Source organism: Haliaeetus leucocephalus, unplaced genomic scaffold, assembly GCF_000737465.1.
Source record: "Haliaeetus leucocephalus isolate CR32 unplaced genomic scaffold, Haliaeetus_leucocephalus-4.0 Scaffold68, whole genome shotgun sequence".
NCBI classification, from domain to species: domain Eukaryota; kingdom Metazoa; phylum Chordata; class Aves; order Accipitriformes; family Accipitridae; genus Haliaeetus; species Haliaeetus leucocephalus.
Window position 1 is genome coordinate 201,532 of NW_010972504.1, and position 27,154 is coordinate 228,685.

The 27,154-nt window shown below is 34.8% G+C and overlaps 1 protein-coding gene across 1 annotated transcript; it reads right to left on the reverse strand.

The window, feature by feature from the left end:
• Positions 1–514: 514 nt before the first annotated feature.
• SYCP1 (synaptonemal complex protein 1) lies at positions 515–27,016 on the reverse strand. The gene is made up of 31 exons (XM_010578499.1): positions 26,909–27,016; positions 25,778–25,862; positions 25,567–25,613; positions 24,079–24,243; positions 23,179–23,246; positions 22,911–22,984; positions 21,539–21,597; positions 20,321–20,390; positions 19,621–19,694; positions 18,526–18,634; positions 17,225–17,319; positions 16,903–17,087; positions 15,899–15,966; positions 14,675–14,736; positions 13,502–13,606; positions 12,372–12,475; positions 11,752–11,869; positions 11,469–11,539; positions 10,707–10,788; positions 10,147–10,209; positions 9,735–9,797; positions 8,982–9,044; positions 7,645–7,761; positions 6,906–7,016; positions 6,136–6,228; positions 5,107–5,181; positions 2,637–2,696; positions 2,314–2,493; positions 1,197–1,340; positions 744–830; positions 515–658 (listed from the first exon to the last, which is right to left on the reverse strand). The coding sequence occupies exons 1-31, from the start codon at positions 27,014–27,016 to the stop codon at positions 515–517; spliced, it is 2,949 nt and encodes a 982-aa protein (XP_010576801.1).
• Positions 27,017–27,154: the final 138 nt, after the last annotated feature.

The window sequence follows — 27,154 nt, forward strand, 5'->3', positions numbered from 1 at the left end:
TAGTAGCTACTGAAAAAAAACAGTCTAAAAAGACAGTTCTAATAACACTTAAAATGAACAAAAAAGCAAGATGACTTCAGGTAAAAGTCCATGCATTTCAACAGCTTTGGTATTTCTTTCAATAAATACTATCCTTTTGTGAATAATGTATTAAGAAAAAGAGAGTAAATTTAAAAGAACAAAACCGAATTTCTTTAGAAATAGTGGGTTTAATGCCAGACTTTTTTTTGTTTGTTTTTGAAACTGCTTTCTATGTAGTTACACTTATTTCAAAATTTTAAAATGGGCTAATTTGTCTCCTGACTTCTTATAGCATAGGGAATGAAATGTAGCAAATGCTATACAGGTAGATGTAGTTATGTATCTATAAAGTTTATGTATATAAAGGAAACGAATGTAGTATTAAACATACTGAGTATGACAGAAAAATGCAACAATGTACTAACTCTGAAAAAATACTACTAGTGTGGTTGTACTAACCAAATAATGCTAGGGCACTAGTAATTTTTTCATTTTAAGTGAAGAGCTTTTCAGCTTCTTTAATTTTTCTTTTCCTGTCCATTTTAGAAACTGCAGTCCATCCAGCCTCACGCATTTTTCTCATGGTTGTTAGTTTTAGTACAGAGCCTGGAGTTTTCAGGTTTGATGAAGCTGGTTTCTAAAAAGAAAAATAAAGCCATCCATCAATTTCTACAACCAATTTGATTAACTGTTTGTTCTGATGTGAAGAAAAGCTAAGGTACCTTTTTTGGTGTCATGGCATATAATTGTGAAGCTTGAGGATAATCTTTGTACAATTTTTTAAACATTTCTTCCTCTGAGACTATGCTCTTAAATTAAAAATAAAAAAGTTACTTAATCACACCATATTAAAAAAATATAGTTTCTTTCCCCTAGGAATATTAGAGTATGGGGAAAAAAAAAAGTTAAGATGTTACTACGAAGCCTCAACAGTTCAATAAAAACAATGTGAAAAATCATTATAAAAATATGTATTTTTGTATAGCGGTCCTCTGTTTGTCATATGGTTACTAATTATGTACATATAAATAGAATTCCAATAAGAACCAATGAAATAAAAATATATACGTAAATATTGTCTTGGATACAGAACCCCACATGGTTTATATACATTCTTAGATATAGCAGTGTGCATACAGAACTGTTAAGTACACAATTTGTCCTCTGATTTTTACCAGGAGGTCACTGTGTTCAGAGCTATCTGACTGAGCATCTAGCTGTAGAAGCACTTTTTGCTTTTTCCTCATGTACTGTTCTGAATGCAGATTTGTGCTTTCACTTTGCAGTTTATGTATTGGAGGAGTCTTTATAATATATGTCTGGGAAAGAAAAAGATAGCATTTAAAATTGTATTTTCAGTGGTAATTACAGAATCTAAAACCAAATTCATAACCCACTTTACAGACTGAGTATCCAGGAAGACACTACAGAGATGCTGTGAAACAATTTGCTTCACATTTTGGATGGAAAGATAAGACCCAAACAAAGAAAAAAAAAAAACCCCAAACTTTTTTTTGTTGCCAAACAGGGAGAATGAACAGGAAGCTGTGGAAGAACTGAGTTTTATGGCACACTATATCTAACTTCTTCATGCTTATCTGCAGAAATTCAGGTTATTCTGAACTGTAGTCACTACATGCAGACTATAATCAACATTTAATAAAACACAAACAAACTGCAGGAAAAAGCTTTCAGAAAGACATCAACAGTGATATCAAGAACAAGATTGTTTTTACTTAAATAGTTCTTTCACGAGAAGTTAAACTTTTCAGAAACATTGTAGTGGAACAGTGCAATCCTTTTTTAGAAAGGATAACATAAAAATGGTAGTTGTTTCTATTGTTAAGATATAAACATCACATGTGAGCTTCTGACAGGCTAGAAGCATAAGGTTTTACAGTTATGATGAAGCAGCCAGGAATACTTTGATAATTTTTACAGCTACACAAGATATTTTTTGTTCCACAGAAAAATGTGCCTTTACAAACAGACAACGCTTTTAAGACTAAGTAAAAGAATTCTAGAGACATCAGTAAATTCAGTCCCTCTAGGACAGGAATTGTTACTGATCAGTAACAGCCAAATTACATAACTGAGCAAGAAAAATGACACAGTGGGAGCTCTTACACAAGCTGCTTTCTAATATTGCTGTGGAATACTTTTTTTTTTTGTGGCTATCTACCTTTTAAATCCCTGCTTATCGCAACAAAAAATAAATAAGCATCTACAGAGAAGTAAGAAATACAGTCATAAAAATAAACCAAGAACAATTCACTATTATGAGTTACAAACCTTTAATGATGGACTACCCAAGGGACTTTTTGCAGATACCAAAGGAGACATTTTTTTCTTTTCCATCATGTTGACTTTTGTAGGAATATCATTAGGAGACTTTTTATTTTTTACATTAATAGATTCACAGTCTAGATCTAAATGAGGCTTAGGAGTCTCAGCAAAATGAGTTTGTATTTTCTAGAATTAAAAAAAGGTTTAAATTAAAAGCATTTCAATGTCTTTTTTCAATTTTACATAATTTATCATGGAACTTCAATTAGATTGCATATGTATAAATATTAACAAATTCTAAAAATAATTAATGATAAGGTTAAAGCTACCTTGTGCTTCTTTTCATTTTCAGGAGCCATATTTTGGGGGGGTTCTTTTGCAAGATTCTCCTAAAAAGAGTTATGTGACAGGAAGTAAATATTTTATTTGAATTCAGTTGAAAATCTTCTTGGTGTAATTACAGAACACAGTCCACAATCATACTCTGTTACAAAGTTCACACAAATATATGACTCGGATTTAGTCAAACTGCAACATTCAAAAGACATTACTTTTGTATTCGCAGTTTCATTTCTTATACAACTTCTCCCATCTGTGCTAAGGAACCTACATGCTATCCCTTTTTAATGAGAAAACAGGATACAATTTTTATCACAGCTGTATTTAAAAGAGAAAGAACTCCATTTTCTAGTTGTTATTTCATGCAAGAAACTAGAAGCATTCTTGTTTACTGAAGTAAATGTTCCTTTGCTGTCTTTTTAATTCTGTTTTGCATTTCTGTTGTCAGCTGAAAAATACTATATAGCGACCACAAAAATCAGGTTAGAATGGTAAGGTTAGAATGGACCTCTGGAGATCATCTAGTCCAATACCCCTCTTCACAGCAGAGTGAACTACAGTATGTTGATCAGGACTGTGTCCAACAGGGTTTTGAATGTCTCCAAGCATGGAGACTCCACAACCTCTTTGGGCAACCTGTTCCTGTGTTTTATCTCCCTTAGAGTAATGAGAGTTTTTTCTTGTGTTTAAATGCTATTTCTTGTACTTTGTTTTGTTCCCATTGTCTCGTCCTTTCACAGGATACCACTGAGAAAGTCTTGCTCCATATTTTTACTCCCTGCCATCAGGTATTTATATACAGTGATAATACACCCCTGAGCTTTCCCTTCTTGAGGCTAAACTACCTCAGCTCTCTCAGTCCCTCTTTTCTGTCAGATGCTACAATCCCTTAATGATCTTGGCCTTCTGCTGCATTTCCTCCAGTATGCCCTTGTCTGTCTTGTACTGGGCAGCCCAGCATTATTTCAATAATACTCAAAATGTGGTCTCACCAGGGCTGAGTATAGGAAAAGGATCAGCTCCCTCAACCTGCTGGCAACACTCTTCCTAATGCAGCCTCAGACACTGAGTGCACTTCTGGCTCATGTTCAACTGGCTGTTCACCAGAACTCCAGGGCTTTTCCTGCAAAGCTGCTTTCAATCCTGTCAGCAAATAACCTGTACTGGTTCTAAAAGTTATTGCTTCCCCAGTGCAGGACTTCACATTTCGCTCTGTTAAACCTGATGGGATTCCTGTTCACCCATGTCTCCAGCCTGTTCAGATCCCTCTGAAAGACAGCATAACCACCTGCTGTATCAACCATTTCTCCTAATTCTGTATCATCTGCTGAGGCTGCACTCTGTCCCATCATCTATGTCATTAATGAAGATGTTAAACAGTATTGGACCCAGAATCAATGCCAGGCGTACATCACTAGTGACTGGCCTCTGGTGGGACTTTGTGCCACACTAACTACAAACCATAAGCCCAGCAGTTCAAACTAGCCCAGCTAGTTTTCAATTTACTTTACTGTCCACTCACCTAGCCCATATTTTATCAGTTTGCCTAGAAGGCTGTTACAAGAGACAGTGCTGAAGCCTTAATAAGGCTGAGATAACAACATCCAGTGTTCTCCCCTCATCTGCCAAGTCAGTCGTACAAGCCAATCAGGTTGGTTAAGCACAACTGCCCCTTCATGTAAGTCTATGCTGACTACTTGAAATCACCTTCTTGTCCTTCATATGTTTGGAAATGGTTTCCGGGATTATTTGTTCCATCACCTTTCCAGGGACTGAGGTGAGGTTGACTAGCTTACGTTTCATCACATCCTCCTTCTTGCCCTTCTTGAAGTTAAGTGTGACATTTGCTTTCTTCAAGTCCTCAGGAAGCTCTGCCAGTCACCACGACCTTTCGAAGATAATCAAGACTGGCCTTGCAATGATACTGGCCACCTCCCTCAGCCCTTGTGTGTGTATCCCATCAGATCCCATGGACTACATACGTCCAGGTTAAAGATCCCTAAACTGATCCTCCTCCACCAAGGGTAAGTCTTCCTTTCTCCAGACTTTCCATTGAAAAACAGCCTTTTCCTTGTCCTTTGTCATCAGAACTCCCGCCACATTCAGCAGCAGGTCCTGTAGAAGCCTTTCTTGATGCCCTTCACTTCTCTTGTCAGTTTTACCTCCAGATTGGCTTTGGTTTTCCTGATATCATCCCTGCAAGCTTGGACAGTTCTTCATAGTGTTCCAATTTCTCCCTGCTTCCCTCGTACTTACCAATTAAGGAGTAATGCAAAACATTCACTACCACCAGAAATGAGACATAATGACTTCAGAGAGCATCAAGCTCTTGAAATCAGATAGCAAGTGAGAGCAAGACCTAGAATCAAAAGTGCACTTCACAGCTGTCATTATTATAGTGCATAAGGCCAAGCCAAGCATGTCACCCGTACTGCTACATTTAATAAAAAAAAAAAATACCTTCTCTTCAATTTCTGCTTTAAGTTGTTCCTTAAGGGATGATAGTTCGCTTTTCAAACATGACAGCTCACTTTCCTAAAAATAATTAGATAAAGGATAGCGTTAACTATGCTTAACCTGGAAAAAAGAAAACAGTCCAAAATGAGACACTAATTAATAAGGTTACTCATTGTAAACAAAATAAAATTCCATTTGTTCAGTTGAGCTAACTTATCCATAAAGTTAGCATGCTGAGCGGTATCTACAATTCATTTTCAGAATGATTCAATCACTAGAATACAGATGGTCAAAGAAGCAGTTACCAAATTAAAAAAACAAAACCAAAACATGTAGAATTGAGTCACTCCTCCTTCTATTAAAAAATCTAATTGAAAAAAAGCTCTGTGAAGAAATATTCTGTGAAGGGAAATGTCAGAAAAATAATGCATTTTAAGGAGATGCTGTAGAACTACACTTTTGTGAAAGTCTCGAGGGGATTTTGGCTCTCAAAACGTTTCTCAAAGCTAAGCTTCCCAGAGAGGTGCTGGGCGCTGGGGGGGTGGGAGAAAAAAAAAAAGGCAATGCAACTCTAAACTTAAGTTTTGTTTTATTTTAGCTTGTTTTAAAAAGAGCTGAAGTACTACTAAGAAACAGGTACTTGACCAGAACTGTTCAAGGTAAGAACTTAAAACTCTTCTGAGAACAGGGCAGTGGGGGGTGGAATCCAACTATTTAATACAAAAGTTTCTTATTCAGACAGTGAGGTTAGAACATGATGCACCATCAGAAAGAGTAGACAGAAAAGGACAGCTACTCCAATTTATTTTTAGAAACATCTGGGTTTTTTTAATGCACATAATAAAATCTGTAAGAAAGTAACAGTAAAGAGAAACTAGTGGGTTGATCTTTACTGTTCAGTCCCACTACAACAGACACTTAACCCCCCCCAAGTGTTAAATAGGAAGAAGTCTAATATATTTGTAATTATATTACACTTTAAGGACAGCAGCCCCTCCATTTAATTATTTAGTGCTGAAGAGTATGACTTACCAATGATCTTTTTGATGATAACTGCTCTTGCTCTTTTATTTTATAAAGTTTTAACTCTGTATCTTTTTCTTCAACCATTTTATCATATTCACACTGTGTAAAAAAAAACAAAACAAAAAATTCAAAACATTTGACTAAATATTATAATTATATATCTACCTAGTCTTAAAAAATTATTCTTTTTTTTTCAAATAAGGTTCTTCTGAAGATTCAGAAAGCACTATGAACAAACATTGATGCTTCAGCAGAAACTGTAAAACAGAAAATGCACAAGCAGTATTATTTTGTGGGCTGACAGAGAACGCTTTATCTCTAGGCAGCGGTATGTGTTCTAGCACATAAAAGCTTGCTATATTTTTATTAATGGTATCTGCTAAATATACTGCAAAACAGAGTAATAAGGAATGTAAATTAAAATATGTTAAGTTAAACTTATGAAGGTCACTAAGTAATCTCCTCATAAAAAGAGGAGATTACTGAACTGATACTGAAGAACAGTGCTTTAGGATGGTATCAAAGGAAGCCTGAATATAAAATCCTAGAAATTTAGAAAAATGGAATTTATCTGCCAGTAGGCATGTTTTCAAAATCTGAAGATGGATTTATTTTTAGATGATAAGAAGTCAAGCATGTGTTCAACTTAATTTTCCTAGACTCGGGTCTTTATTATGAAGTTTCACTTTCTAATTAATAACATTCTGGTTTTGAAAGGTTTTTACTTAACATAGTATCACACATTGCAAATCACAGAAATCAGTAAAATCTTGTACCTTGTGTTTTTCCATAAGTGCCACCATTTCAGTTATCTTGTGTTGACATCGGATATCAGTTTCTCTCTGTGTTATTGTTGCTTCATCAGCAAGCAACCTCATCTTTTCTAACTGTTAGTAACAAGTTTCATTTAATTCATGAACAATTAACAACAATATATTTAAGAAAAAAACTTAGTTTCATTTCTTCTCACCCCTGTGGGTGCATATATAGTGTGTATATAGTCTCATTTAGTGTAGTCCTCATTTGCTTTTAAGATGCTTTTCAAATCCTACATCCTTTATACATATTGTTAAAATGGGCAAATAAACCTAGATTAAAAGTACATCTATTCTTCCATGGCAGACAAGTGTCATTTCGAACCACAAGACCATTTCAAGCGCCCTACCCTAATGTTTTTTGATGCTACCATCAAAAAAAGGGTGGGCAGGAAAATATTAATACAGGAAAAGTTATAGTCTAATTTTCTTATGCTGTATTTATACCAAGAATAGAATTTCTGTGAACAATATCTTGACAAAAAGAATTTTTAACTCAGTTCTTATTTTTAAAGATATATACAAATACTTGAACTTAAGGATCTAATGTACTAAAGCTTTGCTCACATGCATACACAAGAAGTTCCATTTATGTTGATGAGACTGCTACATAAGAGCAAGGGCTCTGGCCGATATAGCTTCATAAAGCCATCATAGAAAAAAAAAATTAAACATTGCAGTAAAAATTAACAACTCTCACCTCCTCACGAAGTTTATTTTCATTTACTTTTTTTGTTTCAATGTCTTTTTGATAGATGTCAACTGTTTCCGTATGTTGCTTGTTCATAGTTTCCATATCTAACTGTAATTTATTCACCTTTTGAGAATGCACAATTATTGCTGTTAGTTGTTCAGGAATAAACATGCCAATGATTTTTTTTTTTTTTACCTCTTATTTTCAAGCAGAATCACTCCTTTACTTTTCAGGTGTATGACTGAACTGTTCCCTATTTAATGTTCAGCTTTTTTTCATAAAGAGTTGAACTTTGGCCTGAAGTGAGTTAGAAAATACTCATAGAAACAATGGCAACACTACAATGGGAAAGACAGCCCACACCAGTTTTGTGCACCCCAGTCAATAAAATGGTCCTAAAGCTAAAGGCTAGTCAAACACAAAAATCATCTCAATGTAAGGGAACCAATCCATTAGTGATCTGACACTATTCTGCCTTTTGTACAAAAGGCTCTTTAGTACTGTTGGTGTGGAATGCAAGGTAAGAAAATGAAGAGTAACTGATAGTCTCCTAAGACTTACCAGTATGACTGTACTAATTTTACAATTAATTTTTTTTTTCAATTAAGAAGTGAAGAAACAGTTAATTTTCAGATTTTTATTTAGTTCTAAAAAAGATTAATTCCTTTTAGCTGTTAATATTCATGAGAATTTGGTATGAAACAAATAGGAAGAGTCTATTCCTAAGCAGTCCCCTAAGTGCTGTGAATTCTTCGAAAAAAGATACAGATGGAAATTTTATTCCCACCATTGTAAATCTATTTAAGATTTTAACTGTTTTATGGTATGTTTTCCTCCCAAGTGTGCATTTTGGTTATAATTCTTTTTAAGTTTCTCATAAGAATACCCTCAAAACAGTCTACATCTTTCTTGAAGTGTGCTACCCAGAACTGGACACAATATTCTAATCAGGGACTTACCATTGCAGAACACAGTAAAGGAACTGCCTAAAGTGAATAATATATGCATTTATTTTAAATGCTTTTCTATTTCAATAGGATGGCGTTACTGAATAATGTCCCATACACTATCAATCAAAAAGGAAAGGGACTGATTAGGAACATAATTCCTTGAGATGTGATGTGTATCTCTTACAAATGTCTGATAGCCCAGTCAGTGTCCAATGATTAAAAATGGAAGCATTTTTCAAAAATTATGGGCTGGTTCCTGTAAAATCTGTTTCCCAGATCCATAAAACAGTTAAAAATGTGTTTAACATGTATTATGATTAGTTACACTGGGACTTAAAACATTCAGTCTTTGTACTTTACCCTCATCTTGTAAATGAAGTTATTTAAACCCACCTTCCCTTCATAAATACTTGTTTTCTTGCTTTCTGCAGTAATTTTCTTTTTCAGCAACTTATTCTGTTAAAATAAAGTAGAACAAACACTATACTTTAATAAGTTAACAGAATTATGTGATGATTTAACTGCATCAAGTAGGTCAGAATCTTCAAAATTCCAGCTTTCAGCACGCAAATAACTCTCTTTCTGTTGTGCAGTTCAGGTTCCAGATTCTCCAAACAAGAGTGCTCGACTACTTACTTTAATAATACCATTACTTCATGACCTTATGAAAGATTCCTCATGGGCAACAGCAGAGAAAAACAAAAGAGGGTGCAGAATGGGAAGAAAAACTAAGATGCTGCTGACAGAAAATGTACAGATGTCATGACAAAAAAATACAAGTTACTTATTATTACAGTACTGTTATTAACAATTTGTCCTAATGCACAATTCTTTTCTACTGTTGGAAACTGAGACGGGTCATTGTTTCAAGTATATCAATGATACCATGTACTAAATGAAAGCAGTAAAAGTTTATTAAAGACGTTATTTCTATAATTGCATTTTTCAAAAGTAAAGGATAATCTTACAAATCGTGATTCCAAAGGTGACTCCTTAACTTGCTCAGAGTTAGGATAAGAAAGGAAATGTTATAAGTTACATAGGTATATCTAAAGATATCACACCAGAAGAAAAACTGTTGAAAAGTAACAGTTACCACAAAATACCATGTTTTATGTATTTGTGAATTTTAAAAACTGTACATACCTCCTGTTGCAACTCTTCAATACATTTGGTTTTATTTTCCACCTGTTTCTTTATATTATTCAACTAAAAGAGATATTTCAAACATTAATTAATAAACTCCTAAAAAATTACACACTGTTAGAGATTACTGTCAATGTTCTTAAACACGCACATGCACGAGTCTGATTAATTCTAATTGGACTGAAACACATGCTAACGTGTTACAATGATCGGAGTTTTAACCGTAAAGTACTACAAGAATTTTGCTAGCCCGATGTCACCAACATTAATAGCAATGAACCAATTCCTCAGTGGTTGTAGAGTTTAGAAAGAAGGAAAAAAGAAAAAAAAAAAGAAGTAGCTTTGCAATTTAAAAAAAACCAACCTTGTATGAAGTTCTCCCCAGTCCATGACAAAAAATGAATTTTCATACCTTATTTTCTAAAATCTTCAACTGCTTTTCCTTTCTTGAAATTTCATTTTCAATACTCTTAGCCTGGAATTATAATTGTAACTATTTCACTTCTACAATAAAATTTTGAAATCCATTATGATATTTCAAAAAAAAAAAAAACCAACAGGTATGCTCTGAAACTACAGTAAGAAAGCAAAAATATTTGAACATATTTAAACTAAAACTCATATTACATATTGAAAGCTAATCCATACTCCATCCATCACTAAGTGGGTATACAGAAATAAAAAAAAAGAGGGTTCTCTGCCTGAAATCTAACAAATCTGGACTTTTAAGCCTCCATGTAAAGAGTAAACATCCCAGTGAATATCCTTGTCTTTTATTTTAAAAGGGCTCAGCCATGTGTACATGTGTTGACTCAATTGGTAGCAGCACTGAAAGAAGAAAGCCTCTGTAAGAGATTATATCCCTAGGTAGAGCTTTGCAGAAAAAGAAAAAAAAAAAAAAGTTTTACATTTAGATTTTGTCCTACATGTTATATTATATATTTTCATGATAAAGCACATGATATGGCATACATTTTCTTCTCTTTCATCCAGTTTACTTTTAATCTCTTCACTGTTCTTTACCATCTTCTCCTTCAAAGACTCCAGTTCATTTCTAAATGCCAAGTTAACAAGCATTAGTAAATATTTACTTAATAACTTTACCTTCTCTTCACTACTGCTAAATAAACCCATACTTTATTTTCTAAAAAGAGCTGCTAATATTGATGAGAACTTCATACACTGTTCAATGGAAATGTTCTTAAAACGATGCAAAGTGACTGGTAAGTAAGTTAATGTCTCACCTGTATATACTTTTTTGTAAGTATGGAAAGATGTTCCCCTTACCTGAGTAAAGTATATTCTAATCTGTAATATCGTAATGCGTCTATGAAACATGGAAGGCTGCCTGTCTATTGGGTTGTTGGTACATAGACTACTTCAGAGAGTAACGTTTAACCAGTTTCACCTTTTCACATTTAATCCATAACCTTTAACTTCTATTTTCATCTCCTTCACATCTAAGATGTTAATGCAGAACAAGATCGCTCTCTGTATGTAATATGAAGCTAGGGCAAAAATTGTTCCTATAGCAATTGGTATCACTAATTTGTAGAAACTTCTACATGGCCAACATCAATACTAAATAGTTTCTGTTTAGCTATATAACCTAAAAAAACCATTAAACTAAAAATCACAGAAAGCAGCATATGAACACAACATTCAGACTAACTGTGAAGGAATGGAGTCTACTTCCTTTAATAATATTGTATATTAGTATTTATTTTTACTTGCCTTAGCTGGCCATTTGCTTCTTCCAGGTTTTCAACTAGCTGCTTTGCATTTTCTTCTTTTTTTCTACTATCCTAAATAAAGACCCACGTAAGTAAAATGAATAAAATTCGAAGTCACATCTTAAAAAATTCGAAGACATCTTAAGCAATATCTTGACCTGCCTTATTCTCATAAAAAATAGTTCAGATACTCTACAGAACCATGTCATATTGCAGTTTACCATATGATTTGTATTTTAAATTGAATGTTGTCCTTTAAAAACAGCAGGAAGTTTACAACTTGCCTCGTGACTTTCTTGCAGTTTCTTGAGTTCTGTAGCCATACCACTTTTCTCTTGCGCTATTTGTTCCTTTTCTAATAAAAGCTTATTGATATACACTGTTAGCTGTTCATTCTTTAGCCTAATTTAAAACAAATGGTCAAGAGAAATCAGAACATGGATTTTGAAATTTCCTTTTAAGTTGAATTTATCTGTTACAAAATGTTATTTCATGCTGAAAAAAGTCCAGGCCTGTATCTACAAATTTAAGCTTTGTGGCAAAGTTACAGTGATGCAAAAAGGCAACAGAAGAAGGAAAGAAAATGAGAGTCAACTTTTATATAAATATAATGGTTGTTGAAGACGATGTAGTTCAATATCCAGCTCAAAGCAGGGTTAATAATGAATTCAGAAACCTTCTCTTCAGGTTAACACAACTAAGTCAGAGATATGGAACAATTACATATGTACAAATACAGTAAATGTAATTTATAAATATAAGTATGTAGCAGATGTCATACTGTGTGCATAGGTTCAAAATTTTCATTAGAAAACAATCATAGATAATTTCATTGTATATTTAAGTAATTTCTACGTAAGACAAAAAAATTAAACTAATACTGTATTTTCAAAAACGATCATACGCCTCTCGCTCAAGATCTGTATTCAGTGTCATAAGCTGTTTTAAATAATTTTGTTCCTTTTCAGCTGTACTAGTCAGTTGTACTTTCAAATCATGGATTTCTTTCTGCAGAAGAAAAAGAAAGTATTCTGAGTATATGTATGTAAACTACAAGTCACGAAGGCTATCAGAAATGAGCTGACAACACAAAGCTTTAAGATGAAACAAAACAACACACATGTCATAAATTACCCAGACTGTATCTTTACATCTCTCTGGTGTGATGTGGAAGTAGTGTGAGATATTGAACTCTGATATAAGCGCTAAATGTGTCCTCTGTGGTAAGTCTAACTTACCACTAGTCTGCAAAATTACTGACAAAATTAGCTTTCCTTGGACATTATTTTAAATAAAGACATCTGTTTCAGACATCATAAGCTTTTGCATTCACCTATATATACAAAAAAACCCAAAAAACAAACAAACAAACAAACTAAATCACAGAATTCCAGTAATATGTGAATTCCAGTACTACGTGATAGAATAAGCACATATTTTGAATGCACCCCAAACCACAAAGCAAAACTCTTCCCTCAGAAATTTGCTGTGATTACAAGATTAGGCAAGCCTTGTAATGTAATGTAGTTTATAATATATAAATGCTTTGAATACTCCAAATAACTGGCAATAAACTGATACCACAGGCACTGGCAGGCAGTTGATGGGCATGGGGGGCAGCAGGGAGGGTGGGAGGAAGGGAGAGGGATTAGATTTTAAGCACAGCACATAATGAACTTCTGGAATTTATTATCACAGAAGGCTATGGAGGAAAATAGCATAAGGAGTTTCAAAAAACAGATGAGACAAGTGAACATGAAGAAGTCCATATATCGATAGCAAAGGCAACTGACAGGGATGTGTCCTCAAACATCCTTAATACAGCTACTGTAGGAATGTAAGGGGCATGGACCATAGATAATGATCAGGCTCCTCTACTACATAGTATCTTCTGCTGTCATCATCAGGAGCAGAGCAGTGTATTGGGTGAAGCACTGGTCTGACTATGTGATATTTCTTATGTTCTTGTATACAAGTGATAATGTGTAACTTAACTATTTATAAAACCATGTTACTATCACCCTTTATTCAGACCTCTCTGATTTGGAGAACATTTTTTATTTCTTTTTCTCTCTCTTGCAAATTTTCTACAGTAGCCTCAAGATCTTTCTTCTCCACTAGAAGTCCTTCAACTTTTCCCTGTTTAAGAACATTAATGAAACTCAGTTCAGAAAATTCAATGCACTGTATCTAAGGAACAAACAGATGTGGTAAAATGCAAACCTGGTTTCACACTATCTTACTTTAGCTGATGCAGTTCCTTGTTAAGACTTGTAAATACAAGATCATAACTACAATAATCCTGTATTAAAAGCATACTTCATATAACTTAGACTTCTGTAACAGAAAATGGGCCTTTGTCACAGTTCAATAGGGTTCACAGAGACCAGAGCTAATTACCTCAGGAGACTTCCCTATAAGAAATGAACACTGCAGGCTCTTAAATCTTTTCCCTGAAAAGGGACATGTATCGACACAGTATGAAATGCTTTCTAGGTACTAAACACTGCAGCATGGAGGACACTAACACCCCCAAACCAGCAAAATAATCACAATAGATTTGTGAAGTAATAAACCTATGAAATTGCTTATTAGTTTCCTCATTTTGTCACACGTAACCTTTTCACAGATTCCACTGCCTTTTCTGGATGGTGTCGGAAGCTTGGTTATCCTTTAAACACCAAAATGAGGTCAGTCTTTACAAGGCTTAATTTTTAGAAGATTATTACGAAGAAAGCTGGACACTCAAGGAATTAACTTTACTGTCGAAAATTAGTTGATCCCTCAGCCTTAAACGTCACATGTGTCGTGCTCACAAGGTTTGAGCTAATGTTCATCACAAAAAAACCCCACCCAACCGTATTTTTCAGAAAGGTTCAGAATGAGGAAAGAGTGATTACTAGGCATAACTAAAAATCTTTATGTCTAGAGGAAGTGGCATTTGAATAGGTGTGAATGAAGAAGGAAATGATCAGAAATCTTGACAAGGAAAACAAAAACAAAGTAAAGCAAAACAAGAAAAACGGTGGAAAGAATCAAGACCTTCAAAGAAAACACCAAAATCATCTAAAAGATAGGTAAGAAAGTTTAGTAGCAATATTATGGCAGATTAGACAGTGTTTATATATGGCATTTAAGATACTTACAAAGCAAGAGAGACTTCATATGAAAAGTAAATTCCATGAGACTAATAAAATGAACATTTACCAGTGTCTCTGACAGCTCTTCAAGTTGCATTTCTTTGTCACATTTTAGTTTAGTCATCTCTTCTACAGCACATGTAATGTAAAATTAATTGAACAGAAATAATTTTACATATTTAGCAGGCAGTATAAAGCATTTATCCCTTTGCAGTACCCAACTTTCAAAACTTATTGGATTAAGCTCAGAAATTGTAAAGTTAAATTATGACTTAATCTAAATGTAGAGTTGAAAAAAGGATTCAGAAAGACATTAGCAAATATGTATCCGAAGAGAAACTAATAATTTGTCCTAAATAAAATTCAGAGCCTATTATGTTTTCCACAATCACAGCTTCAAATAAACCATGGACTGTAAGAATGGAGTAATCTCCAACTATTGATACATCTGCATTTTTCCAGAAAAAAATCTGGACTGCTGAAGATATTCACACGGATATGCTGAAAAAGGAAACCACTTATTAGTAACTTCAAAGTATTTTCTACGTGCACATTCACATTACTGGTATTTTTTGCAAGAACTGGACACTAAACTCATTTTTGCTCTGGAATTCTCACAGGTCACATCTCACCTTGTTCTAGACAAGCATCAGCAGTTAACTTCTGAACACTTATCTTTAGATGCCCTCAATACATACAAGCACATCAGATTCTATTTCTCATCTATCGTATCAGGACTAGAGACATATGCTGGGAAAACAGTGCTAAAGATACATCTCTTACTCTGGGGGCTAAGCAGTGCATATCTAGAAATCACACAATATCAAAGCAATATTTAAGGCTAACCACTGTCAGTGTGACTCTACATCTGACATGGGGAGAGTGGTCTGCAGGAAAGCTTAATTCAAGTGTGTTATCTCTGCTACAAGCTACAGAAGTCACTCCTGGAATCTACTGTTCAGCAGTCTAACACTACCTCTCAAACAGGTCTGCAGTGCTATCAGTCTTAATTGGAAGAGTGCAGAGAAACCAAAATGACTTCAAGGAGAAGCCATGCACGTATGGTCTTACTATTGGAGGTCTGCACAGCACTGCTGTTTGACAGTTGCCAGCTACAATGACTACCAAAGAAAAGGGTAAAGATGATTAAAAATAAATCTAGGCATTCCTGACAGGTTCAGGGTACTGTAAAACCATTTTTCCAAGCAATACGGACAGTCCATTTTCAGAAAACAGCAGAAAACATTTTTATTACTACCTAGCTCATTTTCTTTCTTTCTACAAACCTTACCCAATTCAGCAGACTTATTTCTCAGCTCCAAGGTAAGTAGTTTTGATTCATCTTCATATTTCTCCAATCTAAGAAAATGGTAATTAAAAAAAAAAAAATTGTATTAGTACAAAGCTCTGCATTTGAAACTTGAAAGACAATAAGACAAAGTCTTACCACAAGGATTTCAAGAACATTTGCCTTTCAACAGGCAGATGACGTATCTGCCTGCAACATGTATCAAATTTCACTTTTACGACTTTGGAACAGCAGACGTAAAAGTAAGCAAATATATACATACATAAATCTGTATTTCTTAAAAATAGAATTATGAAAGTCAGGGGGAGGGGACAAAAATTTACTTTCTTATAGACAGTATCAACCAGCACTACTGAAAAAAATTATATTAAATTCTCTGCACTTAGACCACTGTGTCAAAAAAAACAAATTTCAGCTTCATATCCCTTTGTTCTTGGATTTGTCATAAACTACAACTACTTAGAAGACACCTTAATGCCATGTACCCCAAAATCACTGTTTCTTGAAAAACTCAGTTGTAATAATGTATTACAACATGTCTTTACTGCTCTGTTTTATTTTTAGGAAGGTTGATTTTAGTTGCTGTCAGGTTCTTTGACAAATACATAATTTTTAAAACTACAGAAAACCTGAAATACATTAATAATAGGCATCGGTATTAAACAGTACTACTATCACACACGGAATATCTTGCTCACTAAATGTTCTATTTATAAAGAACCATCAAGTACTAAATGAGATTACTGCTCTGTTAGTTAAGAGCTGCATCCACACAAAACCAAACAGCATAAACATCTACAAGTGCTAATAATTCAAATAACCAGAAAGGTGAAGGACTTAAAAAAAAAAAAAAAAGGTTATTAGTGATTACAAAAAAATGTGATTACACCAGATCACATATGAAGTTTAGGTTTTATTCCCAGCAGCTCGGCAATCTGTTTTTTTACTTATAAGATCATTCATTGTCTTTAAACTGTTTAATTTACCTATTTTGCTCTCTTTGCAACAAGCTTTTCAAATTGGAAATAGAAGTCTCAAACTCCTCTATCAGGGATGCATGCAAAGCCTTCATTTTTTCACATTCTTCCACCTGTGCTTCTTTTTCTTCAGTGACCTGAATTAATGCTTTCACTGCAGTCTGCAATTCTGTTTCTAAGCTCTTTTGAGTAACCTTTAAAAAAATTATATAATTTCTAAACATGTTTTGCAACAAACAGCTACAACTGTTTCATATCTGAAGTATCAGTAATTATTTATGCAATTACTCATCTAATCTATTTCTACTGGAAAATTATAAGCAAGCTGTACCTCTGTTTTTTGCCATGAAACTTTGGCCTCTTCCAGTTCTGCCCTCAAATGTTCTTGATTGATCTGGGATTCCTTTAACATTTCTCCTTCATGTCCTAAGCAAAAAGATATATGCTTACATTTAAGAAAAACAGGATATTTACTAAAAAATGTTAGCGTTTCTATTTTACAGATAAATACATTCCTACAGCTTAACCAAGTTACATAATGTATTCATGTCATTGTTAGGGAAAAAGCCTCCAAGATGATTATTCAACCTATTAAGTAACAGTAACCAAAATGTAAAATTACATATATCTATCGAATTTAACAAAATGCAGGCACTTACATGTATCTGGCATGAAAACGATACTAAAACCTTCATCCCCACTTCCCAGGGAAGTGGAGGCTGAAAGCTACCTCAGTTCTAAAGAACAAAGGTATTTGCATCATATACTTTAAATATTGTGTAATATAAATGGCTTAAAAATACTGAAAATCAAGTTTCTGAAAATTAAGTTTCCTCAGTGGCACTTGACTGTAAGTTTGCAAAATTCAAGGAATGTATTTTCCCCTTGCAGCCTTCAAAAGCACTCACTGCTTGACTCACCCTTGAAAAAGAACCCTTCAAAAACAGTTATACTTCCAATCCCAGTCAATCATTTGTCTATTTGCAAATAAGATTCCATTTAAAATCTGTAACATTTTGGGGGGTTATTTGGCAAAGATGTGAAAATATGTTTTGTTGAACACAGAACAAAGCTACTATTTATGGACTACTGAACAAATACTATGCTTTGAAGACCCTTCACTAACTTGATTTGAAACAGATCAATCCAGTAGCCAGGAAAAACACTTTTACCTATTATCATGCCATGTTTACTATAGAAGTCTAACTGAAACAGAAAAATCTTCAGAACAGAGGCAGGGTTATACAGTCTCCTGGTAAAACTTACTTCTGTTACAGAAAAGGAATGACAGGGTATATGACACCCTTACAGTAGTATAGCATGTTCACACTAGAGTCTATTGAAGAGTAAAAGAAAAATCCCTTGCAATGAAGCTGTCATATTGATACAAAACCAGGGTGTAGCCTAAGCCTAAAGAGAAAACCTTTGTTATGAAATAAAGGCCTAGGCTTTATACATATGCAGATTACACTACCAGTCCTGATCCCACATCAGCAGCTTCTATTCCAAACCGAAATATGGCCTGGAAGATCCCAGTCTGCTGCTGACTAATAACAGGCTAAAATTATCATCATCCTGTTTCCTATATTTCTATAACCAGTTATATTTTAACATAGCAGAGAGAACTCTTACTTTTTGCTTCTACTAAGTCAGCAATCTTATTTCTCGATTCCTGCAGTTGAGTCTTGATGTCTCTTATTATATCATCTTTTTCATCACTCTGTACAGTAAGAACTGAAATCTAACAAAATTAAAATATCATAATGAAGTCTAGAAAAAAGGACAGATTCCCATTTTCATTTGTGCACCATGTATAATTAGCATACGAACTGCTGTCATTCAAGTTAAATTAGGTGGTCGGTCTTAGCCAAGTATTGATCAAGTCATATTACTGTGGATGAAAAAGCTTTTCAGCTCAAAATCAAAACATGAATTCCAACAGACTAAAGATACTGGAACATCACTAAAGTTTGCAGAATCTGACCTAAATGCAGCTCCAGCTGTTATTTTTGTCCTTTTTACTGATGCCCAGAAACACTCCTTGCCCCTTTGCAATGCCACATCCATCCTCAGGAAAACCAACAACCCTTGACCTTCCCAGATACAGACAGATGCTCAGCTTCTGAGAGTCCTGCTTACAAACTAAAAACTCTTATCACAATTAATTTCTTCAACTTAATCAGTCTTCCGTCACGGCTACCTCATCACCACTACAAAAAACCTACTCTAATCTCAGATTCCTAAACTCTCTTACCAGCCTGTGGACACATTATAATACTTCTTCCCACCTTCCTTCTTACCAGATATGAACTATACCTTTCTTCACTATGAGGAGTGATGACTGCTTTGCTAATTTTATGCTTCTGTACAAGCCACTTTATAAAGGCAAGCATATGCATAGAGAACAGAAAGAGTATTGAGTGTTTAGATGGGGCTTTTAAATCCTGTCATTAAGATGTCCCTTGTTACCATAGAGCAGCCTTATTCACATTTCATTCCAAATAAATAATACAGAAGGAACACACCATCAAAAGTTAATTTACAATATTAATTTCCATCCTTCCAAAATACAAATATTTTACAAACCACCAAGCACTTTTAAAATAATTACTTGCATCTGATACATCAGTAAGCCATGAAAGCAAAATAGAGTTAAAATATTAACGAAACTGCAAGACTTGTTTCAAAAATAAAGCTGTACTTACTAGATTGTAAAACTGAACACACCTGTTTTTCCTTCATACTGACTTCCAGTTTCCACTCTTTTTCAGCCTTGTCCACTTTTTCTGCTTCTTCTTTTACTTTTGAGATACAGTAATATCCATAGTTAATATACTAGCTAAAATATACTCCAAGTTAAATACAATTTCCAGTTTAAGAGTGCTTACAATTGTACAGCTGTACAACTTGTTTTCTAAAGAGTAATTATTGAGGTCATGTTTGAAATTATTTTCTAATCAGGCAAAATAATTTTTGTGCCAGCTTTCCACAGAATTAGTCCATTATTCCATATATTACTTAATAGTTTGTTATAAGAAATGTAAAAATGAAACAGGCGCACAGTAATGTAAATAAAGCAAATATTTAATTAAAATTTCCGTAGCTCCACACTAGTGCATTATCATTTAAATAAACCAACTACATAAAACAAGTAGTGATCTCTAGACTGTACTTCATAGACAAAACTTAGACTTTGAGTGACTATTTGAAAAATAAAGTTCCAAATCTGATCCAGTGGAAAAACAATAAAAGGGCCCAGGCATTTAACAGCAGGTAGCATGAATAAAAGAGTGTCCAGACTATCACAGTGTTAACTGTTCACTACTCTAGCACTTCTTATTTTTCTGGCCTGAAACTGCATGCAATAAGTCTATGAAGTACAAAATTGTTAAGCCTGCAGTATAAACAGAATAAAGAGAATTCTCACATTTGAAACACATTTCCAATCTGGCGTTCTCTGCTTGCACACGGAGCTCTTCAAATGCCATTATCATTCTCTAAAAATAAAATTCCATATATACGTTCATATAAAACTAAGTATTTTCAGTAGTGAAGAATTATGTTTATGATTTGTAAACAAACAGTATTACAAACTCATTCATATTGGTAGGATAAATTTTGTTGAAAATAAAATTCAGAGCACAAACATATTTTGAGTTAACAGAATATTATAATTATTCAAAGTTCGAAGTTTAAGAATTTCTGTACTCAAGATCTAAACAATTTCTAGGACAAAATATTTTCACTGGTCCATGTTTGTAGATCCCTAACACAATGGAGGAGGAGTTGTGCTTTTCTTAGTTGCTACAACAACCTATAATTAACATTTAACCGTTATACCATGTACTCCCTGACTCTGCTCAATATCAAGTTCATCACTCCCAAATGATGCCTCGCATTTCTCTTTTATATATATGTAAATATACTAGGGTCTCATCTTCCACACTGGAATAACTAATAACAAAAATATGATTAATTAATTTATTTGGCAAGAGTGCACTTCTTTTACAAATTAAAAAGGCAAACCCCCACTTTAAGTCAAGGAATATCCACAGCTTATACTTCTTGTTCCACACAAAATCACCAGCTTCCATAATGAATTTTCTCATTCTGTGTCACACTCAAAACTGAAATAAATTATTTTTGTTCATCTTTATTTTATATTGCACTTTACATTAAATAAAATCATCTAATAGAATAACCCTACTATACCTGACCCCAAAACCTGACTGAAGCCCTATGCAACCTGCTCTAATTGACCCTGCCTTTAGCAGGGGAAGTTCACAGAAGCTCTCCAGAGGATGCTTCCAACCTCAGCCATTGTGTTAAATCACCAGATACGTGAAACAGAGTACAAAACGGCAACAGAAGTTACGGCAGTCACCTAACACTAAGCAGATCATATGAATCTACATCCCAAACACTGCTGCATTTTGTCTAATTAATGTGCTCTATACAATACAAAAATAATTATTGAAAAGGGACTGAAAACCCAACTTCCTGCATCACACATGATGGTTCTGATCACTTTATCACAGAACGTTCTTTGTACAAATAGCATCTCAACATGTACAACTAACTCTGATAACTCAACATATCCACATAAGTCGGATCACATTCGAGCCTCTTAAGCTACGTCACTTACTTCAACGTTGTTATTAAGTTCCACGTATAGTTGTCTTGTTTCTTCTCTTTCATGTTCATCTATCAAAGTAAGAATGTACCATAGTTTTCCTTTTGAAAAAGAATGCCAGCTGTCCAAGCCATTACGCTTAAATAGCATAATGAATTAAAAAAAGGAATTATAGGCTCTTTTCTTATTTAAAAAAATCATTATGAAACAGGGTGCCAGCAGTTATATAATCTGGAGAAAATGTATATTCCATTGAAACATCAGGAAAGCTCAGCTTTTTAAATTTCCTTCCCAATCTCACTTTTTCTGTGAATAGTGTAATTCCAGATCAATTTATATAACTCTATTAATTTTGACAGTATTAGTGTTGTTGAATATTAATTCATCAAAAATGTTAGTGTTTGAAAAACTGTAATATAAGCTTTAGCACTAAATTTCTTCCCATCAGCAGAGACACCCATGACCACAGAACTGTCATTACAGAATTACAACAATACTCCATTTCTTTTTTCTTTCATTTTTGTAATTGATACTATTTTTCCCTAAGAAAAGAATTATAGAATAGAACAGTGAGAAACACAGCTATCAAAGTACAGTACATCTATACACAGGTGTTTGTAGAAGCAAAGCTAAAAAGAAACAGACACTTCTCAAGTATCTGGGATCAAGTTAGTAAAATTTTAAAGATTATAGTAACAATTCTGACTTTCATATAGCATAAAATCCAAGTCAAGAACATACTTTAAAACCTCAAGAATTTAAACTTCATTAAGTTATCCAGCTGTCCTGGCTTGGTCAATTTAGTGAGAAGAATGCTAGTTATTCATAGTGTCTTGGGCTTTGGACCTTTTTTCCCCAAGAACCTGTAACTGCTCCAAACAGGATAATGCCATCTCTGGAAATTTGTTAAAGAGAGCTGGGAAAGTTAACTAGAGTAGATTCTACTGGCTAAACACAGGCATGAAGTGCCACCACATATGTCTTAATCTATGCAAGGTAGCTGGATGGGATTGAAAAACGTCAATGGACTGACAAGACTTCAGGAGACCTGCACTACTCTGCAGTGGCTGCCAGCGGCTAATCAGGTTTGCTTACACTGCCTTAAACCTGTATCAGTGTTTAGACACCCAAACAGCTCTCAGGCTTGTAACCTTTTAGCAAACAGTCATACTGACTTCAGAAAACGTCTGGACTTAGCATTACAAAAGATACGTGTATTAGACCTATGACTTCACTTCTGATTTTGCTCTGATGCAGAACCACACACAGTTTATCTCAACAGGAGAACGTATTTGGAACAGAATGATAGCTTTTCTCCTTTGTGAATTTAGAGAAAGCTAGAAGTATGTTTACTTTTGTGAATCAAAATTTAAATACTATTTACATTTGGTGGACTTCTCTGTGAAGTGAGTACAGGTTTCCTTGAGCAGATTACACAGATGCCTTGAAGCACTGTTTCTAAAAGAGGGGAAAAAAATAGCATAATATGTTGTCATAGAAATGCATGGTACTCTGCATACCTCAGTAGTAACAATGTAAATGCCCCAATGACCTTTACAATTTAACAGATATATGCAATATCCCATACTAATACAGTTCTCAGCACAAAACCTAATTATTGTCACAAAAATATATTTGACTGTATTACTTACTCTTTTAAGAGATCTTTATTTTCACATATCTCATCTTCCAGTTTTAAACTTAGTTTTTCATTTTCAAACTAATTTCATAGGGAACAAATACAAAACCACCTTGTTATTGAAATATAGACTAGCAATACAGTTTCACTTCTCAAATCTCACATGAAAAAGTAATTTTCTGCATCAGAAGACAGAAATCCATTTATCTGATATTACATGCTGAGCCATCTTTTGTTACAGTTTACATGAAAGACATAATAAACAATAATTTACCAGCAACTGAAACACTTGCAGGTATGTTATTCACACATACATTCACCCACTGCAAGTGCACACCCGTTCTCAGAATAATCATTTTCTCAAGGCAAAAGTCACTCAAAGATGAGTCAGGTTACCAAAGCCAGGGCAAACAAACGAGCAACAGCAAAAAAAAAAAAGGACTAATAAATCGTTTAAAATTTCAGTCACAAAGCTGTCCATCACTACCAGCCAGATGAGAAACTGGGATAAAGCAGAGTGCACTACTTCCTGTATGTGTTGAATACAGAAATATGCATGAGCATACTTTATGCACACCAGGAGGATGAAAACTTATTTAGTCTTGAACTAGTTTCTGCATACCCACAGTACCGTGTGCATGTAAATAATACAGAGATGTAATGCGTGTTGTTAAAAAGAGGAAAACCATTTTTAAAAACCAAAATGTTACTTTTGCGTTTAGTAACAGTAGAGCCATAGGTCATTGGTATCTAGACAAATGGCTTCTTTGAAGTCATCACATTAACAGTTCAAAATGTCTTCAACCTCTGCAACATTCTTTAGTATTTAATTGTATGAATAATATTTTCATACTAAATCAGGAGGAACTTTCTCTTTACTTTACATATTCAATGTATATTGTACAATACTGGCCTGCAATTCTTGAATGGCTTTACGCTGTGCTTCAATAATCTTTCTATTTTCTTGCAGTTTTCTTTCTTTCTGCTTTAGTTCTGATTCTACGGTTAGTTTCCACTGCTTGATCTTCTCAGCCTCTTTGTAGAGTTTTGAATACAGTTCATTCATTGTTTCTATATTCTATTAAAACAGGTTCCACAATTTAATCTCAAATGCTATTTAATTAATAATGTTTTAGATTCCTATTTATCTCTTTGGAATATCTCATGAGTAAATTTTTTTTCACAGATGGTGACACAAGCTTATATACGATCAGGAACCAAAGTTTAAATCTTTGTGCATCCACTGTGTGTGTATCAACAGACATTACACAAACCCAAGTGAAAAATACCCCACTGCCTTCAGATATAGTGACATTGCTAAATAGTCTTAATGATACGGATAACTGCACTCCACCAAAAGTCAATAAAAGTTTTGCTAGAATTATCAGTAGAGCCAAGATTCCTTCCAAGGTTCTTCACACCATTTCCCTCCTCTTACTCTGACAGATACTGCTAAGTAAAAGCAGCTTGAGATATCTTCTCCAAGACTACCTGTGGTATGTTTTTGCAGTTAACTCATACACAAAGCAGGAAGAAAAACCAACCTTGTGCTCTTAAAACATCTTTAAAGCACTGTACAAGCAGCACATGATCAGTGGTTTAGGCAGGTAAGAATAGTACAGTAGGCCACATGGCAGTTCTGCAGTTTGTTTTAGGTATGACATCACCTAACACTATCCTTGTTTTGGCAGCATCATGGTACTACTCCACTCCTGACTGTACTTTAATACCTGCTAGGGCTAAAAGAAGTTTAGTCCTCAGGGATATGAAAATCATTAGGAGGGCTGCAAGAAACATGTTCCATTTTGTTGCAGCAAACAGCATTTCGTATCTGGGAAGCACAGGAAGCTACCGCAAAAAAAAAAAAAAAAAAATCAGCTTTACTGAGTTATACTAAAGGAGAAAAACGTTGGTAAAGATGCTATGAGTGGAATAAAATGCTTGAGGAAACCACTCCACTAAATTAATTGTTTTATAGATAAAATAAAGCCAGACAAGGCAATTGGGATAATCTGCTTCAATTTTCCAAGGAATACTCTGACTTCAATCCTTCTGCCTTTCAACAGACCATTCAGAAGCAGTTTCACAAAGATATTTAAGTGCCTAAATCTTACTGTGATTAAAACTCCCAGACTCCCCAGGCACTTAAAAAAAACAAAAAAACAAAAAAACACCTTGGAAATCACCTTAAAATTAAAGGTTTATCTCCAGGCATGTTCACTGAATCACAAATACCTCCTCTAAGTGATTCAGCTTTCAACAGGAGACAGAAAATTATTACTTCCCTTTGACTACTTCCTTTAGCCCTGAAGTATCTACTGAATGGTGCTTTGGGCACTGTTTTGGGAACAAATTAAGAGGCCCTAAGAAATTAGATATGCAGAGTTTATACTTAGCTGACCTCTTCATCTACCTCAGAACAAAGTTTTACTTGCTGTGAAATCGCATCTGAAATATGAAGAGATTTTGATCAATGTATTTCTAAAAAAATAACAGTGGAACTGTATTTAACAGTGTTACAGCTATGAAATTGTTAAACTACTCATGAAAAATGTTGACAGTATTAAAAAATTTTAAAGAATGTGCAAGGTAAATGCTTATTTTACTCTTACCTGACTCAGTGATTTCACCACGGTTCGGTGTACTCATCATTACAAATGGCAAATTCAAATCATCATCTGGGCATTTGTTAAAACCCTGCATAAATTTAAAAATTAGTTTCTTACGGGTAGATTTGTAATGAAGGATTATAAAACCCAGAAAAAAAAGTACAGCTAATATGAAAATAGAATTTTCCATTAATAAATCATCTATGTACAATTTTCAAAGCCTAAGGTATTGGTAAAGGCTTTGGAACTCTCTTGCTTGCTTCTTACCTCACAGTGGCTTGTGGAACCATTGGTCTTTTGTAGCTTGCTTTGTAGACTACACTGTGGCTAAAGTGGAAGCTTTTGATGACAGGAACTTATTAGCTATTCCGTGCTTATACACAGTTGCATGGTAAAGGACTCATTAAGCAAAATGATTTTTTTTTCAAGTCCAGTACTTGATATTTATTTTTTGCTTTATTCCCAAGAGTACTTCTAAAACACATCTGATTATGTTTTAGCATGAAAATCTCATTTTACAAGGTGTTATAAGTCACAGAAATTTGCCTCGTAAATAGCATAACTCATCTCCTGTCAGAATATCACATTTGAATCTAAACATATTTCACAAGGAGCCTCAACATGAAAAAATATGTTATTGAATTCACATAACTCAAGAGCGTAGCGACAGAAGGTTTGCACTGCACACTTGGTCTGGTGGGACCAATAAATCAAAGCCAGTAAAGGTATTAAGTGGTGTACTTTCCACTTACTGCTCGAATTACCCACATCAAACACATATTTATCATCGGTGGTGTACAGTTAAAATACATAGCAGGTGCTCGAGAAGATGATTCTCTTCGGGTTTGATAGAAAAAAGCAAGTCTTTGAAATTAAAAATCAAGATGTCGTGTCGTCCCCCCCCAGCACCGATCTTCACAGTTTGCAGAAAAACTGCGGTCAGCGCACACACTTTCACGCGCACGTATGCCCGCGCCTTCCAGGACGGAGGTTCAGGACTTTGCCTGGGGACCACCCGGGAGGACCGCTCCCCCCCGTGTCCCCGTGGAAGGGCCCCTGCCCTCTTCCACCGCCCGCTCGTCAGCCGTCGCCTCCAGAGCAACACAAGGCAAGGCAGGCGGCAACACCGTTTACCTGACACAGCCCCGTTGTCCGAGTGCTCGTCTGGGGTTTGACTGCAGACACCTGACCACCGCTCAGGCGCGGCGGCACGAAGAGTTTAAACGGTTTTTCTTTTTCCATGGCCTCGGAGAAAAGGGCAGGACTCAGAGCCAACACCTCACGACGGGCACGCTAATGCCCCGAGCTCGCCGGCTGCTGAGGGAAGACAAAAAGGCGGGAAGCAAAAGCGCGCGGCGCAGGCGGGAGGGGAGGCGGCGG

Excerpts from the sequence above, each read along its gene's own strand:
- SYCP1 (XM_010578499.1), bottom strand. The coding sequence starts at position 27,016 with ATGGAAAAAGAAAAACCGTTTAAACTCTTCGTGCCGCCGCGCCTGAGC. Across the intron at positions 25,863-26,908 it reads GGACAACGGGGCTGTGTCAG|GGTTTTAACAAATGCCCAGA; the intron begins GTAAACGGTGTT and ends AAATTTATGCAG. Across the intron at positions 21,598-22,910 it reads CACAGAGAAGTCCACCAAAT|ATGAACATGAAAGAGAAGAA; the intron begins GTAAATAGTATT and ends TTACTTTGATAG.